Source organism: Diabrotica virgifera, chromosome 8 (genome assembly GCF_917563875.1).
Source record: "Diabrotica virgifera virgifera chromosome 8, PGI_DIABVI_V3a".
In the NCBI taxonomy this organism is placed as follows: domain Eukaryota; kingdom Metazoa; phylum Arthropoda; class Insecta; order Coleoptera; family Chrysomelidae; genus Diabrotica; species Diabrotica virgifera.
In genome coordinates, this window is record NC_065450.1 from 604,890 (window position 1) to 624,224 (window position 19,335).

Genomic DNA, 19,335 nt, shown 5'->3' on the forward strand with positions numbered 1-19,335 from the left:
AATCGAGGTTTTTATTTTGTGTGTTATAATGAAGCCGTTCTATGAACCCTTCAGCGTGAAAAGTGTACTTCCTGTAATTCTATAAAAATGAATATTAATATGTATATGCAATTACGTTTATAAATGTTCCAAACCAAGACACAACAAAAAAACAAAAAACAATATAGAACTAAACAAATACGACATGCATATATTTCGTAAAATATTCCCATAAAGGGATCAGTGTCATTATTCTGTTTTACAACCAACTGCTACTCCAGCCTTTTGTCAGGATAAAATTCTATTTTTATACTCAAATTTAGTTTATTTTCGGAAATTAGAGACAGAACAAACTGAATGGCATACCAACCAGTTTATTATTTCAAAATTTCTAATGAATTTATTTAATAAAATAACATGGTTCTAGAATATATTTAGTTAAAAATTATACGGCGTATATTATATGTAAAATTTAATACAAAATAAGGTTTTCATAACCATGAGGTAATGACATTGTGGTAACGAAACATTTTTTTGACCTGTGTTATTGTTTGACAACATCTTTATAAATAAATAATAAAAATCGTTTTTTTACTGTAATCAGGTTTCTTTATTCATAAATAAATAACTTAAAAGATTGTATCACATTTCTTATTACCAAGGTTGAACAACTGGTCCAGCAGAGTAAGCAGAGAGAACTGGAGCAGCGTGTCCCGCATAAGCAACTGGTGCTGGTGCCAAACTCTTAGCTAAGAGTGGTGAAGAGTAAGCAGATACAACTGGAGAAGAATAGGCAGATAAAATTGGAGAAGGTGCAGCATAAGCTAGAGGAGATACACTCTTGGCTACAACTGGTGCCGAATAGGCGGAGAGAAGTGGGGAAGAATAAGCAGAGACAACTGGTGAATGTGCAGCATATGAAAGAGGGCTTTTAGCTACTAATGGGGCTGAGTACGCTGATACAACAGGGCCATGGGCTGGTAGAGACAATGGAGCTGAATATGCTGATACAACAGGTCCATGGGCTGGTAGAGACAATGGAGCTGAATAGGCTGACACAACAGGTCCATGAGCTGGTAGAGATAATGGAGCGGAGTAGGCAGATACAACAGGTCCATGAGCTGGTAGAGCCAATGGAGCAGAGTACGTGGATACTACTGGAGCTACCGATTTGGTTACAACTGGAGCAGCAACGGCTACAGGCGCTGGGTGGCTGGTGTAGGTTTGAACAAACGATTTGGAAACAGCAGGAGCAGCCAATACTGGAGCTGACTGGTAAGCTGATATTACTGGAGTGGCAGGAAGGGCTAATGTACTGTCATAGCTACCAGCTTTGGCGAAAGCCAAAAATGATGCAAAGATAATTACCTGAAAGGAAAACAATTTTTGTATATTCGACCCATTATTTAAATATGGAAAATATATTTGGTTATTATCGTCGAAATATTTTTTCTATATTTCATTTAAACGACTGTAGATCAATTTAACATAATAGGCGCAATTTTCGGCTCCAGTGCATTTTAAATGCATTAATTTTTTTAGAATTCTTAGAAATTTAGAATTTGAGAAAATTTAGTGTAACTTTTTAATTTCAAATATCTAATTCAAAAGAAACTTTTTATTTTATATAAGGGACTCTCAGCCCTCGGTAATAATGTAGTCTTTCATTCTGCGTTTAAATTTTTCAAAAATATTTATTAGTTTTTTCAGAATTCGAATATAGTCCATGTGGTGAGACCGCTCCCGTCTGGAAAAAAATTCTGATTCGGTTCCTTTGTGGATTCCTATTCAAAAATGTCCCCTTTAAACCAATCTGAAGGGTGCCGGGCGGAATTTTTGGGCAGAAATTGTTTAAACAATTTTTTTAAACAAATACAAAAGATCATGTTTTTTGCTTAGCTCTGGGACATATATTTTTAGATTTTTTGTGTCAATCTAAACAAGAAATATATCTTGTAATTTTTCACAGAAATTGATAGTTTTAGGCGATAGAGTTTGATATTAGTTTGATAGAGTTATAGGCGATTTAAAATCTGGAAAATGCGAAAATACGCATTTTCGAAGCTTAAAAACTCATATTTAAATTATTATTTTTGAGGTTGTCAGATACTTAGACTGAATACTGAACACTCAGCTTCAAGATTCAGAAGAGTGATCGCGTCTAACTTTAATTTATACCGTTGTTTTTTAATTGTTAAATATGTGTTTATCCGTTTTTTTTTGCCGGTGCGGCGCGGTCCATTTCAAAAATCTCCTATTTTCCTCCGAAAAATATTTTTTTTAAATTCCTTGTGATATTCTAAATAAAATAAGTTTCCTACCATTTTTCTCAAAAGTTAATAGTTTTTAAGTTATAAGCGATGTAAAATCCGAAAAATAAAAAAAACGCATTTTCGGATTTTAAATCGCTTAGGATTTTAAATCGCTTAGGATCTCAAATAGGATCTCGCTTAGGATTTTAAATCGCTTAGGATTTTAAATCGGATTTTAAATAGCTATAACTATAAAACTATTAACTTTTGAGAAAAATGTCAAGAAACTTCTTCAAGAACATTCTTTTCTGCACGCGACTGCAGTTTGCCGAACGACGTTAAGCGGGAGTTCGGCAAGCAGTCGAGTGCGGAAAATAGACTTTCTGCAAGAGTTAGGAACAATATTTTTTCTAAGAGTTTTTAAAAAATTACCAAATCTTAATAAATTAATTTAATTAACATGAAAATACATACACAAATTAATTCTTTGACAAGGTTGTCAAAACCAAACTTTCAATATAATTAGTTAGCATGACGACGATCTTGGTTTCCATGACGATGATTCAAAACGACTGTTATTGTCTACCGATTTGACTTTCGAATATTATGTCAAAATAATTTTATTTCATCGAATTGTCACGTTAGTTTCATTAAAACAGGAACACAATAAGATATATTTGAAATAAATTAGTAAATAATACCTACATATTAGTTTATTGCATGTATTATAATTACTTTAAGGCCACATTAACATATCTAAATTAACACGCGTGCGGAAAATTAAAAACCGCGTGCGAAAAAGTAACACACGTGCGGAAAAGTGAAACTTTCTAAACTAAAATGCGTGCGCGAAAGTAGACATTTTTGCAAGTTCGTAGAAAAAAATATTTTTCGGAGGAAAATAGGAGATTTTTGAACCGAAGCGCGCCTCACCGGCAAAAAAATCGGATAAACACGCATATTTAACAATTAAAAAACAACGGTATAAATTAAAGTTAGACGCGATCACTCTTCAGAATCTTGAAGCTGAATATTCATTCTTCAATTTAAGTATATGGCAACCTTAAAAATACTAATTTGAATATGAGTTTTTAAGCCTCGAAATGCGTATTTTTGCATTTTTCAGATTTTAAAACGCCTGTAACTCAAACATTATTAATTTCTGAGAAAATTTACAAGATACCTTTCTTGTTTAGAATGACCCACAAAACTCAAAAATATATGTTCCAGAGCAAAAAACGTGATTTTTTGTATTTCTTTAAAAAAATTGTTTACAAAATTTCTGCCCAAAAATTCCGCTTCGCACCCTTCAGATTTGTTTAAAGGGGACATTTTTGAATAGGAATCCACAAAGAAACCGAATCAGAAATTTTTCCAGACGGGAGCGGTCTCACTACATGGACTAATACAACGCAATCAGTCGAAAAGAATGTTGTGACAAGACAGTGAAAAAACAAAGTTACTAAATATTTAAAAATGACACGGATTTAGGAAAATTTTGAGTCATTTATTAAATAATATTAATCCCAAGTGAGTTGGTAAAGTACCAAGTCAACAGTGACCAAAAATATTACATGAGCTGTTGATTCAACTATTTAATAAATGCTTAAATGGACAAAATATCTCCGATGATTGGAATGTTCGATACATGTCATCAGCTCAATATACAAGAATGGTGATAAACGCATACGCTGTAGTTCTAGGGGAATAAACTGTTACCAGCTCAGTGGGGAGGTTGCACTGTTGAATAATACAAGAAATAATAGATCCAAAATACGAAGACATGGAAGAACAAAATATATTTTGTGCATATATTTTGTAACATCATGCATTGATAATATATTCGTTCTGTAAGCAGGAAAAACAGAAGGCAACGAATTTATCTACCTACCTTTTTCGTATATTTAGATAAGGCATAAGATACGGTATCTTTGAAAAAAATGTTTCAAACATTGACGAAAGAAGGTCTCAGTAGAGAGTATGTAGATGCTATCGCAAATATAAAAAAAATGCAAGAAGTGCCGCTATAAAAGGAAACTTTATATCTGAATAATTTTCAGTAACAAAGGAGCTTAATGGGAACGGACCAAAATTCAAAATTTGGACACAGTCAGGAATATTTTGAGTCGTTTATTAAATAATATTGATCCCAATTGAGTTGGTAAAGTACCAACTTAACAGTGACCAAAAATATTACATGAGCTGTTGACTCAACTATTTAATAAATGCTTAAACGGACAAAATATTTCAGATGATTGGAATGTTCGATACATCAGCTCAATATACAAGAATGTTGATAAACGCATACGCTGTAGTTCTAGGGGAATAAACTGTTACCAGCTCAGTGGGGAGGTTGCACTGTTGAATAATACAAGAAATAATAGATCCAAAATACGAAGACATGGAAGAACAAAATATATTTTGTGCAGGAACATCATACACTGATAATATATTCGTTCTGTAGCAGGAAAAACAGAAGGAACGAATTTATCTACCTACCTTGTTCGTATATTTTGATAAGGCATCAGATACGGTACCTTTGAAAAAAATATTTCAAACATTGACGAAAGAAGGTCTCAGTAGAGAGTATGTAGATGCTATCGCAAATATAAACAAAAATGCAAGAAGTGCCGCTATAAAAGGAAACTTTATATCTGAATCATTTTCAATAACAAAGGAGCCTAATTCGAACGGACCAAAATTCAAAATTTGGACACATGTCAAAATTTTCAATTTGTTTTAAATGTATTTTTTTTTCGAATTGTGAGAAAATGAATATATACTTTTGAAAAATTTAAACGCAGAATGAGAGATTACATTATTACCGAGAGCCGAAAGTCCTCGAAAACTTTTATAATATATATTTTAATGAGCTACAGGGGTGAAAATAAAGAAGAGAAAATTAAGTGTGATTTTTAATTGCAAATAAATATTTTATTAAAAGACATTTTCTATTTATTTAAAGGACGTTCGACACTCGGTAATAAAGTTCATTATGCGTTTAAATTTTTCAAAAATACTTACTACGTTTCTCAGGATTCGTAAAAAAATAATACATTTAAAACACATTGAAAATTTTGACATGCGTCAAAATTATGCATTTTGCTCCGTTCCCCTTAAGATAAGGATGTTGGCTATTTTCGACCTTATTTAAAATATAATATATCCAATCATCGCTAGCCTAGCGATAATATCCCTAAGGGCAGTGGAGAAAACAAATATTCGGAATGGGAATAAACACATGCGATGGTAAAAGTCTAAGAACAACTTTGTTTTTCGCAGATGATCAGGTAGTCGTAGCAAATGATGAGGAAGACATGGGCTACATGTTTATAAAACTAAAGAAAAAATATGAATAATTATGAAAAATGGGGCCTCAATATGAATTTGTCAAATACAGTATCTTAAAATAGGGAATGATGAAGAAGATCCAATTAAAATCACAAAAACATGTAAAGAATATAAATATTTTGGATCTACATAAGTATTAAGAACGCACTACCAAAAGAGACATCGAAAACAGAACGTAACAGGAAAAAAAGCGAGAAACATTCTCGGTTCTCTACTATGACCTAAAGATATTAGACAAACAACGCAATTGACAATCTATCGAACCTTGGTAGAGCCTATTATGACTTATGGAGCAGAAGCTTGGCAGATCACGAATAGTAGAAATTGATTGTCTAAGGGGAGCGTGTGGTATATCCGAGAAAGATCACATCAGGAATGAAGATATTAGAAGGAGGACAAATGCTTAATTTTCAAGCGTAGAGAGAATTGAAACAAGACAACTGGTGTGATAATAATATAGTCACGTGAAACGACTGAATGAAGATAGATGGCCAAAGAAAGCTTTAAATTACATACCACAACAAAGAAGAAGAAGGACAAGACCTACCGTTTCCTTTTGAGAAAATGAAGGTACGGCACATAATGAGAGATTGAGCCGTCAAAGAAGACGAACGGATGGACAGAAAACGATGGTGAACGAAATGCGAGAAGCGGCAGAGGCTGTAGCAAACATCCCTTATAGATAGAGATAGAGGTACACCGATGACTGTGCGATGTTGGCAGGTAACATCGAAGATCTTCAATGCTTTTTAAATGATCCAACTTACAAGTGAAACTTTGGGTTTAAAAATAAATATCATGAAGACAAAAACAATGATTATACGTGAAAATATTTACCCAAACATAAATATGTATGTAGCTGGAGAAAATATCGAGGCCGTTTAAATATTTGGGTCGTTTGTTAAATGAGAGTTGGTTACATGAGATTGAAATAAAGAGCAGAGTAGAACACGCCAGAAATGCTGTTTTGAAACTTTGTTTTCTGACCAACAGAAAGTTGGATTCAAATCTTAGACACAAAAATGCTACATTTTGCCCGATATCTAGTATGGAATGGAAGCGTGGACGTTAAAGGCCAGATCCATTAACTAGCAAATTTTTGAAACGTGCTGCCTGAGCCGAATGCTTATCATGTCATGGAAAGACAAAGTCAGAAACGACAAAGTATCAAGGACACAGGGCTTCCAGGATAGAGAATTTTCGATTACGTAAACAGAAACATAACCATTCTCCAGAGGCTAAGAAAAGAGAAAGAAATTATTAACACCGTAAAGAACAGAAAATTGGCTTACTTCGGCCACATTTTTTTTTTGTTTGGCCTTCGGGCTTAAGTGCCCATTCAGCTATAAATTTGCAGGGTCCATCCAATAAGATACACATCAGGAGAGGTATTCGATAGGGAGATACTATGTCGCCGAAGTTGTTCCTTACTATACTTGAACATGCTTTGAATTCAATGGAATGGGAAAATAAAGGAATAAATATTGACGGTGGGATGCTTATGCCCGGTTGCACCAACAGATCTTAAGCTTAAGTCGAGAATATCATAAGAAGTAATATAATATAATTATAATATATTACAACAAGAATACCATAATATAATAATAGATATAATTGATAATAAGGTAAGAATCTAAAATTATGGTGCAACGTAAGTGATACTAAAGGAGGCCCTATCTATAAGGAGAGCTTAGCTAAGGTGGAGCTTAAGATCTGTTGGTGCAACCAGGCATTGGTTATGTACGATTCGCAGATGATATTGTTCTGATTTCAGTTGACCTAAAAACTGCCAATGATATGTTTAATGAGCTTAGCTATGCAGCACGTAAAGCAGGTCTAAATATTAATTACCAAAAGACAAAAATTATGACGAATTTAGGTAGTTCCGAACCATTCTTTAAAGGGAAAAGACGTCGAAATTGAAGTTCTTGACAGCCACATATACCTTGGACATATTTATGGTTAAAATTAGCAGAGACAATCAAACTGTTGAGCTGCTAAGAAGAATACCTCTGGGATGGGCAGCATATGGAAGACTGTGTGATATTTTTAACGGTGATATACCTATCAGCTTAAAAAGAAGAGCCTTTAATCAATGTGTTCTGCCTGTTTTTACATATGGCGCAGACACTTACTCTAACAAGTGACAAGTGACTACAAGAAACTACAAGTGACTCAACGTAGAATGGAAAGATCATGTTTGGGCATAACGTTGAGACATAGAGTAAGAAACCAAGAGAATCGTAGAAGAAGTGGTGTAGAAGACATTATAAAACACATAGCAAAATCTTAATGGAAGCGGGCAGGACACGTCGCTAGAATGAAAGATGGTAGTTGGACCAAAAAAATCTTGGAGTGGAGACCGAGAGCGGATAGACGAAACCCGGGAAGATCACCCACAAGATGGACTGACGACATAAGGAGGATTTGTACCAACTTTATTGCAGCAACACAAGATAGATATAAATGGAAGTTTTACGAGAAGACCTATGTTTAGCAGTAGACGACCATGGGCTGATGATGATGAAACTTTATATACAGTGAGGACGTTTGAGTTGGAATAAATTAATTGTTTCGAGAAGGGGCGAATTTGGAGAGAAATCATGAGACAGGTCGACTTTTGTTTTTAAATTATGACTCTTTGGCATATATATCATACTACTGACGTCATCTATCTCGACGTAATGACGTAATCGATGACTTTTTTAAATAAGAGTAGGGGCCGTGTGACAGCTAATTTGAAAGATTATTTAATTCTCTATTCACTGATATATACTTCAACATAATTATTTATACAGGGTGTCCAACATTTTTGTTTGAATTAAATTAATTAAGACGAAAAAAAGAATGCATGTAATTCATTTATTTTAAAATACATTTGACTGCTGTCAGAAAACAAAATAAATGTTTATTTATGAAATAAACATGGTTTTTCGCTTAAATTCAATGTTAAAACTGCTACCCACCTGTCTCTTAGCAGTTTGAACATTGAATTTAAGTGAAAAGCAAGTGAAATAAACATTATTACCTGTTTTCCGGACAGAAGTAAAACTTATTTTGAATTAAATAAATTACTTAAATTCTTCTTTTTGTGTAAATTAATTTAATTCAAAAAATGTGTTCTGTACACCTTGTATAAATAATTGTGTTAATGTTTATATTACTGGATAGAGAATTAAATAACCTTTCAAACGAGCTATCACACAACCCCTACTCTCATTTAAAGAAATAATCGATTATATCGATTAATCGATATATATGCCAGAAAATCATAATTTAAAAATAAAAATCGAACTATCTCAGGATTTCCCTCCAAATTCGGCCATTCCGGAGATAATGAATTTATTCCAACTCAAACGTCCTCACTCTATGTAGGATAAATCACTATGTATATACGAAAATATAAAAATTACAATAATTATTTTACTTACTTTGAAAGTCATTGTAGTGTAGACAGTATTAGTGTTTGTCAGGTATTTAAGAAAATGATACCGTTCAAAAATGCTGATGCGTTTTTATATAACTTAATTCCACTTCATATTGAACCACTTTCGATTTCATTGTTGAAGGTCTAGGCTACCACATCCAGATCATTCAGTTTTATTGCAAAACATAATTTATTAACGTACTTAAAATCTACACAAAATTATTAAACATGTTTTGGAAGAATAGTTAATTACATCCTTTGGATTTTATTTCTGTAAAACAGTTGTTTTATTGTACAGGTTACCAGTTGATTAATTATTTGTGATTAAATAGATAATAAAAATGTAATATGCATACAAATTCGGTCGTACACCTTGGAATATACATATTTATGACAGGAGCATATACCGGGCGGTAAAGCGTCAAACGGGCCATAGGAAACTCAATGGGAAATTCTAGACTGTGAAGTCCTGCTTCCCTAAATTAGTTGAAACACTGATAAATTTTGTATACAATTGAATAAATAAAGGAAGTGAAAAAAATTCGTATATTAGTGTGTAAAGGTATTGTATTTTTCTTAGCTAATAAGCGCTTTCAACAAAAATGTTATCTTCGGAGCTAATGGCCAATGTATAAAACAGAACTACCACTACTTAGAGTTGTGTGTGTGCTCATTGGATATTATGTAGATGTTAAAAATGCATTACAATATTAAGATCTGATGCTTCAATTGTCTGCTGTGTAACTCCGAATGATGGAAAATTAACGAATAGGTACATGTAAAACAGCCACTTAAACAGTACAAACATTGAAACTTTTATGAAGAAGGTTCCCATTGTTTTCAATCTTGTAGGATGTAGAGTAACATTTATTTGGTGTTGTTTTATGTGCTATTAGATTAAAAACTTAGTCTTTTGCTAGCAGTTGCCGCTAGGGCATCCCTGCCTTTTCCTTCGTTGCAATCCGTGATTGCACGCCAGGGTTTGTCCTAGTTGGATCAGAGAGAGCTGCATATGTGCCTCCTGATGAACACTAATAAGTTTCGAAACCGGTAGGGGTGCTTGCTACACTCTCTGATTGAACTGGAATAATAATGCGGCTGTAATTTCGTGTTGAAACGAAATTGAACATGGTAATTAATTTTTGATATAAAATTTTAGTTCATGGTATTAGAGTTGAAGAGGAGTATTTGACTGACCTTTTAACATCTAATATCCAATATTCAACACGATGCGCACACACACAACTCTAAGAAGTGGTACTTCTTTTTTATACATTGACCATTAGCTCCGAAGATGACATTTTTGTCGAAAGCGCTTAGCTAAAGAAAATAAAACACCTTTACACACTTTAATATACGAATTTTTTCACTACCTTTATTCCCTAAATTAATTTAAAACAAAAGTCGAGAGAAACTACTTTTCTATAGGACTGTAGTCAGAGAGATAGAAGCGAATTTTGCTCATGATAAGTAATATGGACAAACTGTATGGGGATATGTTGAATTAGTTGTGTACATGACTTTCCACTACGAGCGGAAAGAAGAGTGCGGGACGAGGGTAGTTATAAAGGGTCAATATCGAGGTTTTTATTATTTTTTTTGTAACGCTCCTGATCAAGATACATCAAAATTTGGGAGTAAGTAGGTCATGACGTAAATAAGCAAGATCCATAGGGGCGGAAAGCTGCTTGGTGGACAAAGGAGTGGCGAGTGGGGGTAAATATAAAAATTATAAGGGGTTTTTTGTGATGTTCGTGATCGAGATAGTGCACCAAAATTTGGGATAAGTATATCATGATTTAACTAAGTAACATTTTCAGGCGCGGAAACCAGAGTGAAGGAGGAGGGTAATTATAAGGGGTCAAAGTCGCGGTTTCTATTATTTTTTTGTGACGTTTGTGATCTGGATAATGCACCAAAATTTGGGAACAAGTAGGTCATGACGTAACTAAGCAAAATATTCAGGGGAGGAAAGCTACGTGGTGGACAAAGAGTTGGTGGGCAGGGGTGAATATAAAAATTGTACGGGTTTTTTGACGTTTGTTTTTATAATTTTTATATTCACTCCTGCCCCCACCCCTTTGTCCTCCACGCAGCGTTTTGCCCCTGTAGAGTTTGCGTAGTTACTTCATGATCTACTTATTCTTTAATTTTGGTGCACTTCTTTAATGCAGCCAAAGAAAAACAATTGTAGCAATTTGGTGCAAACAACAAATGTAGCCAAGATAATTTCGAACACAATTTTTATTAGCACTTTTTGTGTAGAATAAACGGTTCCTCAGAAACAGCGCTTGGAACGATCGGCGATTATAAATGTCAGGTACGCGCGCGAAATCAATTTTTTAAATATAATGTGTATCTGATATGTTTAAATGTATTTGTATAACTGGGCGCGGTGGTGAAAATTAGATATCTTTTTGTCAAAGTGTCCTATCGACAGAAATGAAAATATATTTGTAAGGCAAACAGTGCAGATTTCGTATGAGATACTTGCATTTTACTGCAAATGAAGTCAGTTTCTATAAAACTGTTGAATGTTGTGCGATTTTGCCATTTTTTATGATTCTCATGAGATGAACAAAAAATTATTAAAAAAAAAAGACGTAGCAAGTTTTCAAACTAATAGCACATAAAACAGCACCAAAAATGTTGCTCTACATCCTACCAGACTGAAAACAATGGGAAACTTCCCTGGTTACACCTCCGAGGCTTTTAAAATTTGCAAGCCATAACGGATGCTGAGACTAAGGAAGATGAGGGAATTTTACAATTTATAATTCACGTCTCATCTGCTCAGCGCGGTAAAGTTCCAACGAGAATGGTTCCCTTCATGCTCCAATCAGTGTAAACATGTAAATCAAAAATGAGTAACCAATTTCAATTTCGTTGCAATACGAAATTACAGCTGCATCATATTCTAGTTCAATCAGAGAGTGCCGCAAGCACCTCTATCAGTTTCGAAATTCATTAGTCTTTCATCAGGAGGCGCATATTATGCTGCCCTCTCTGACCCAACCAGGAAAAACTCCGGCGTGCAGGTACGAATTGCAACGAACGAAATGGCATGGATTCCCTAGCGGCAACTGCTAGCAAAAGACTAAGTTTTCAATCTAATAGCACATAAAACAACACCAAAAATGTTGCTTTATATTAGGGTGGTGCGAAAAAGTCAAGTTGATAATCCAGTATGGCTATAGTGCGGAAAAGTTGCGATTGGTAATTACAAGAAAAACAAAACAAAAATTATTCAAATCGGAATTTATCTTCCGATCCCGCAACGGGCCTAAAGATTATGAAAAAATGAAATTTTACCTTTTTTTCGGAAATTTTTATTTATTCTTCATGTACATTTTATTTATCGCTATAGTAAAATTTATTTACAGTTTGCATGGTTGAGTAATAAAAACAATAGTTTTACGCACTTAACGAATATCTTCCGATCCCGCAAGGTCAATCAAAATCTATAAAAATTTGAAATTGTTGATGATTTTGATAAATTAAAAAACATTTTTATTTATCTCATTTTTCTGTTACATTGTGAAGTTCTTCGCTTGTTTATATATTGTATAATAATATTTAAACGACCCAGAACTCACAAGAAGGTGGTTGCACTTTTTACTCCACCCACACCCTTCTCTCCATACAACCAATGAGTGTGTGGTTTTTACATTATTTACATAGTAATTTCAGTATTCATTTGTTTGTATCCAGCTTTTAAACGTCAACTTTGAATTTTGATTTGGTGGTAAAATCTGGCAGCATGGACCTTGATTTAAGTGTTACCTTGATGAATCCATCTCTTGATTGGGTCCCACGTACATTAGACGATACTTCCGTGACCAACTCTACGTACCGCTAGACAGCTTGCGTATGACAGGGATGGTCTTGTACATTCCAGTCTGGCGTGTTGCCTGATGTAATGTAGGAACTTATATCTTCATTTGAAACGCTTTGAAGAACTGGTGGAGAAGATAGTTTTGCAACATTCCAATCTAATATTTCAGTGTAGTCCTGTGCTTCAAAATTTAAAGTAGTAGGGATGAAATTTATAATACGTTTGCCCTTGGCTTTAATCTATCCGGCTTTTAACACTCTCCTTAGCCCTATCTCTCTAATGTGTTTCCTTTCTCCCTACTACTTGAAATTTTGAAGCACCGGACTAAACTGAAATAGTAGACTGGAATATAATGTTGCAAAACTATTGCAGACTGTTGCAAAACTATCTTCTCCACCACTTCTTCGAAGTGTCAAATGAAGATATAAGTTCTTGCATTACATCGGGCGACATACCAGACTAGAATGTGCAAAATTATCCCTGACATACGCGAGCTGATGAGAGGTGCCTAAAGTTGGTCACGGAAGCATCGTCTAATGCAGGGGAGGCCAACCCGTCGATCGCGACCCCTAGGTCAGTCGATCGATGGCAAGAAAAAATTATCTACTACCTACCTATCTATTCCCGTCCTAAATATTACAAAAATTCCTAGTCACCAGATCCCAGAGAATTAGAAAGGCAGACAGTAGATCTCGAGTCCGATTAAGTTGGTCACCCCTGGTCTAATGTATGTGGGCCCCAATCAAAAAATGGATTCATAAGGGCAACACTTAAATCAAGGTCCATGCTGCCAGATTCTACCACCAAATCACAATACAAAGTTGACGTTTAAAAGCTGGATACAAGCATGAAAAAGAAATTTACGATGTAAATGATGTAAAAATCACACTCATTGGTTGGTTGGAGAGAAGGGTGTGTGTGGAGCTAGAAGTGCAACCACCACCTCGTTGTGAGTTCTGGGTTGTTTAAGTATTGTCATACAATATATAAACAAGCGAAAAACTTCACAATGTAGGAGAAAAATGAGATAACTAAATGTTTTTTAATTTATCAAAATCATCGAAAATTTCAAATATTTATAGATTTTGATTGACCTTGCGGGATCGGAAGATAAAATCGTAAAACTGTTGTTTTTATTACTTAGCCATGCAAACTGTAAATAAATTTTACTATAGCGATAAATACAACGTACATGGAGGATAAATAAAAATTTCCGAAGGAAAGGTAAAATTTCATTTTTTTCATAATCTTTAGTCCCGTTGCGGGATCGGAAGATAAAGTCCGATTTTAATCATTTTTGTTTTGATTTTCTTGTAATTACCAATCGCAACTTTTTCGCACTATACAATAAGGGATTATCAACTTGACTTTTTTCGCACCACCCTACTCTACATCCTACCAGACTGAAAACAATGGGAACCTTCTCTGGTTACACCTCCGAGGCTTCTAAAATTTGCAAGTCATAACGGATGCTGAGCAACATTTTTGGTGTTGTTTTATGTGCTATTAGATTGAAAACTTAGTCTGCTGTTGCTGCTAGCTGTTGCTAGCTGTTGCCGCTAGGGCATCCATGCCATTTCGTTCGTTGCATTTCGTAACTGCATGCCGGGGTTTGTCCCTGTTGGGTCACAAAGGGCAGCATACATATGTGCCTCCTGATGAGAGACTAATGAGTTTCTAAACCGGTAGAGGTGCTTGCTGCACTCTCTGATTGAGCTAGAATATGAAGCGGCTGTAGTTTCGTGTTGCAACGAAATTGAAATTGGTTATTCATTTTTATATTATTATTTTCACTGACTGGTCATCATGTGGTTTTAATTGATAGAAAACATATAACAATCATATAACATCTTTAATATAACATGATATTTCGATTTTGAGTTTTGGCAACAAATATGAGGCATTTGAAATATGTCTAAAACACGTTGAATTCCGTTTCCTCTTCGGAGGGGCGTTTGAGGGGGAAGCCCGGGATAGGAGCAAAAAGCTGTCTTGCAACTTTTTTGTGGTAGCAAAATTGACGTTCCCAGAAAAATTCAGCTTAGTCGTTTGATTTTTGGAAGTCCCTGACAGTTGGACTAATAATCTTCTGGCAAATGTATTATATTTTTGCAAAATTTCGAAATGTGTTTAATTGGTAGAATATTTTAATATTTGGCACAACCGCTCAAAGACTGTCACAACTCAAACCAAATTTAAAAACGGTGCTATTGCACCAACAGTTTAATAAACAGTTTAATAAACAGTGTTCAAACGTTTTCTTTTAGGTTCTACTATTTAAGTTATAGGGTCCCATCGTGCCTAAAATGATTAAGAAATTTCACCTATAGCGGCTAGTCTATCTTTTCAATGGCCGCATTATAGTGTAGGAAACAAAGGTTGAACCTTGCAAAATGGACACAAGTCCGGTTTTATTTTTTTTCTGGTATATCAAAGGGTGCTTATTATAAGACTAACTTTTTCTGAAAAAATTTCGCCCCGGAACCTCCCTTTTCACCCCTTTAAAGGGGGTAATTTATGGTTTTTGCAGAACGTAGCCCTTCCTGTACCTTTTACAAAAAATTTCTTTTATAGAAATATGAAGAGGACTATATTTTCTACGATTTATTTCCGACACCATCTCTCTATCATCCACCGTTTAGCGGGGGTGGCGCCCTAAAGTTGACAAGTTTTTAAAAAAGATGTTTTTAAAAAATATATATTTTTCCCTAACTGTAACGGAAATTAAAAAGAAATCCTGCGGCGAGTATTCACAAATAATTGACTGATTTTTTGGTATAGGTTTCACTTAAGGGTAATTGCCCTTTTTTTAATTACAGGGTGTTACATTTTAAAAAACCTCTTTTTATACCATCTGAACCGTTTATGCTAGAGTAAAAAAACTTTCAGCGATTACCCATGTACTGGTGCTATTTACAAATTTGTATAATGCACCTCCATTTTTTCCCCGGAACAACCCCAAAAAAAAGAAGAATTAATAAATAAACTGATTTTCTTGGAATCCTTCACACACAATGCCCTTTATTAATATGCTTTATATATTATTTTGTGCACGTTATTATTACCCATGCATGGACACCAAAAGCAATTTCCTAGTGCAACCCCTGTAACAAAAAAAAATAAATAAAATGGGGGGTTGAAAATTTTTTTTTGTTTTTTGCTTTTTGATCCATATGGGCATATGCTTCATCAATAGTGCTTTTCAAAAATATACATGGTTATTGCAACATCTCTGCGAAAACCACCCCTATCCTTGAAAATATACTGCAGAAACTACCCCTATCCCTTGGCGAGCATATTTTTACGATTTTCTCATTACCTATGTATTCTTTTTAAACAAAACTTATACAAGGTTAAAGACCACTATGTACTCTAAAAATTATGTCCTATTCATTTTTTCGTATAAGCAACCGTGACGGCACAGTGGCGCCGTAAACCTCATATATGCTTTGGCGGGCTCCAGTTTTTGTTTTTTTTTTCGTCATCTGTTCGTTTTATTGATAAAGTACTTATGCAAAATAAAACAACACAGTATAACCTACAAATTATGACTTATGCACATTTTACCTTCTTTGCTCCCCAAAGCCACAGTGGTGGCCCAAAATAAATTTTGGCATATTTTCGCCACCTACATGCATTTTATTGCATTAATGCTACCTTAACAGCACAATATTTACCCTTAGGTGGTCGCTACGCAGTGGCGGATCCAGGGAGGGGTGATGGGGGTGATCACCTCCCCCCCCTCAAACCAAGTGATATTATATTCAAAGATTATAAAAATATTCATTTATTTTTATAAAAATTTAACCAATTGGCACCCCCCTCTTAACGATGCTGGATCCGCCACTGTCGCTAAAGGATAAAAAGTCATTCTTATAAAAATAATATTAATATAATATAAGTATTTCTATAAAAATAAATGAATATTTTTATAATCTTCAAATATAATATCACTTGGTTTGAGAGGGGTGGGGGTGATCGCCCCCATCACCCCTCCCTGGATCCGCCACTGCTTAGCGACCACTTAGGGGTGAATATTGTGCTATTAAGGTAGCATTAACGCAATAAAATGCGTGTAGGTGGCGAAAATATGAAAAAATTTATTTTGGGCCACCACTGTAGCTTTGGGGAGCAAAGAATGTAAAATGTGCATAGGTCATGATTTGTAGGTTACACTGTGTTGTTTTATTTTACAGAAGTACTCTATCAATAAAACAAAAAGATGACGAAAAAATAAACGAAAACTGGAGCCCGTCAAAGCATATATGAGGTTTACGGCGCCACTGTGCCGTAACGGTTGCTTAAATGAAAAAAATGAATAGGACCTAATTTTTAGAGTAAATAGTGATCTTTAACCTTGTATAAGTTTTCTTTAAAAAATATGAATAGGTAATGAGAAAATCGTAAAAACATGCTGGATAAGGTATAGGGGTAGTTTCTGCAGTATATTTTCAAGGATAGGGGTGGTTTGCGCAGAAATGTTGCAATAACCATATATATTTTTGAAAAGCACTATTGATGAAGCATATGCCCATATGGATCAAAAAGCAAAAAACAAAAAAAAAATTTCAACCCCCCATTTTATTTATTGTTTTTGGCTACAGGGGTTGCACTAGGAAATCGCTTTTAGTGTCCATGTATGGGTAATAATAACTTTCACAAAATGATATATGAAGCATATTAATGAAGGGCATTGTGTGTGAAGGATTCCAATAAAATCACTTTATTTATTAATTCTTCTTTTTTTTTGGGTGGTTCCGGGGAAAAAATGGGGGTGCATTATACAAATTTGTAAATAACACCAGTACATGGGTAATCGCTGAAAGTCTTTTTACTCTAGCATAAACGGTTCAGATGGTATAAAAAGGGGTTTTTTAAAATGTAACACCCTGTAATTAAAAAAAGGGCAATTACCCTTAAGTGAAACCTATACCAAAAAATCAATCATCTATTTGTGAATAATTTCCGCAGCATTTCTTTTTAATTTCCGTTACAGTTAGGGAAAAATATATATTTTTTAAAAACATCTTTTTTAAAAACTTGTCAACTTTGGGGCGCCACCCTTGCTAAACGGTGGATGATAGAGAGATGCTGTCGGAAATAAATCGTAGAAAATATAATCCTCTTCATATTTCTATAAAAGAAATTTTTTGTAAAAGGTACAGGAAGGGCTACGTTCTGCAAAAACCATAAATTACCCCCTTTAAAGGGGTGAAAAGGGGGGTTCCGCGGCGAAATTTTTTCAGAAAAAGTTAGTCTTATAATAAGCACCCCTTGATATGCCCGAAAAAAAATAAAACCGGACTTGTGTCCATTTTGCAAGGTTCAACCTCTGTTTCCTACACTATTACGTTTTTAGAAATTTTATGTATACTGGGTGAAAGAATTGTAAAAGGAACAACATACTTTTACAAAAAAAAAACAGTAAAAACACAACTTCTAGTAAACCGATTCTTCTGGTTCAAGACCTCGGTCTAATACATCAAGAAAAGAACCCATATACCAAACTTGGTTGAAATCTGACGTCTCGTTCAAAAGTTATCGTGCTATTAGTCACAATATGTATAGTCGCCATTTTGAAGGCCTACCATTTTTGTAAAAGAAACAAAAACTGAGATGGCCTCATACCTAAATCTGAACCTTTATGTGTAGTATACTATTTGGTCCAAATTATATGCTTCTACCATTAAATGCACATTAATCATTATATTTGCACGAATCTGCCGCACATTGGTACATGTGAAGATACGTTATGCATTTAATAAATGGTAATTAACATAACCAAAAAGTTCAAAATATTTTTACGCTCTTTTCAATGGCGGTATTAACTTTTTGAAAAATTATAGGGTGAAAGAATGGAAAAAAAGCAACACAGTTTTACATAAAAATCAGGGAAAACACAACTTCTGGTAAACTGATTCTTCCGGTTCAAGACCTCGATCTTATACATCAAAAGAAGAACCTATATACCAAATTTGGTAGAAATCTGACGTCTAGTTCAAAAGTTATCGTGCTATTAGTCATATATGTATAGTCGCCATTCTGAATGCCCGTCCTTTTTGTAAAAGGCAAAATCTGCGATGGACTCATATCTCAATTTGAACCTTTATATGTGTAGCATAGGGCTTTTCATTCACAGTCATTTGTTTCGAGCTTCTGTCATGTGTCACATAATATTAATATAAATAAATCTACGCCATACGTCTTTGGTTTGTATCATTGGTATATATCAATAACGTATGATGTAGATATATTAATATTATGTGACACATGACAGAAGCTCGAAACAAATGACAGTCGATGGAAAGCCCTATATATGTGATCCAAATTATATACTTCTATCACTAAATGCACAATTGTTTCACATATCAGCTGAACTAACTATTTTGTAGAGCTTTAAAAATCTTTGTAACGGACTAAAATAGTTATGCTTTTTCTCATGAGGATTTTTCAGTGCGTCACAGATTTTCGATTTCTTTGTAAAGCATTAA

General features: G+C 34.4%; 2 protein-coding genes across 16 annotated transcripts in view; both read right to left on the reverse strand.

Moving 5' to 3' along the window:
- LOC114337883 (prominin-1) overlaps window positions 1–19,335 on the reverse strand; it is a 940,102-nt gene that overhangs the window by 122,390 nt on the left and 798,377 nt on the right. The window lies entirely within an intron of this gene.
- On the reverse strand, window positions 338–9,181 carry LOC114335993 (pupal cuticle protein G1A-like). Its single transcript, XM_050658580.1, has 2 exons — window positions 9,014–9,181; window positions 338–1,347 (listed from the first exon to the last, which is right to left on the reverse strand). Exons 1-2 carry the CDS (start codon window positions 9,023–9,025, stop codon window positions 634–636), a joined length of 726 nt encoding a protein of 241 aa, XP_050514537.1. The 5' UTR covers window positions 9,026–9,181; the 3' UTR covers window positions 338–633.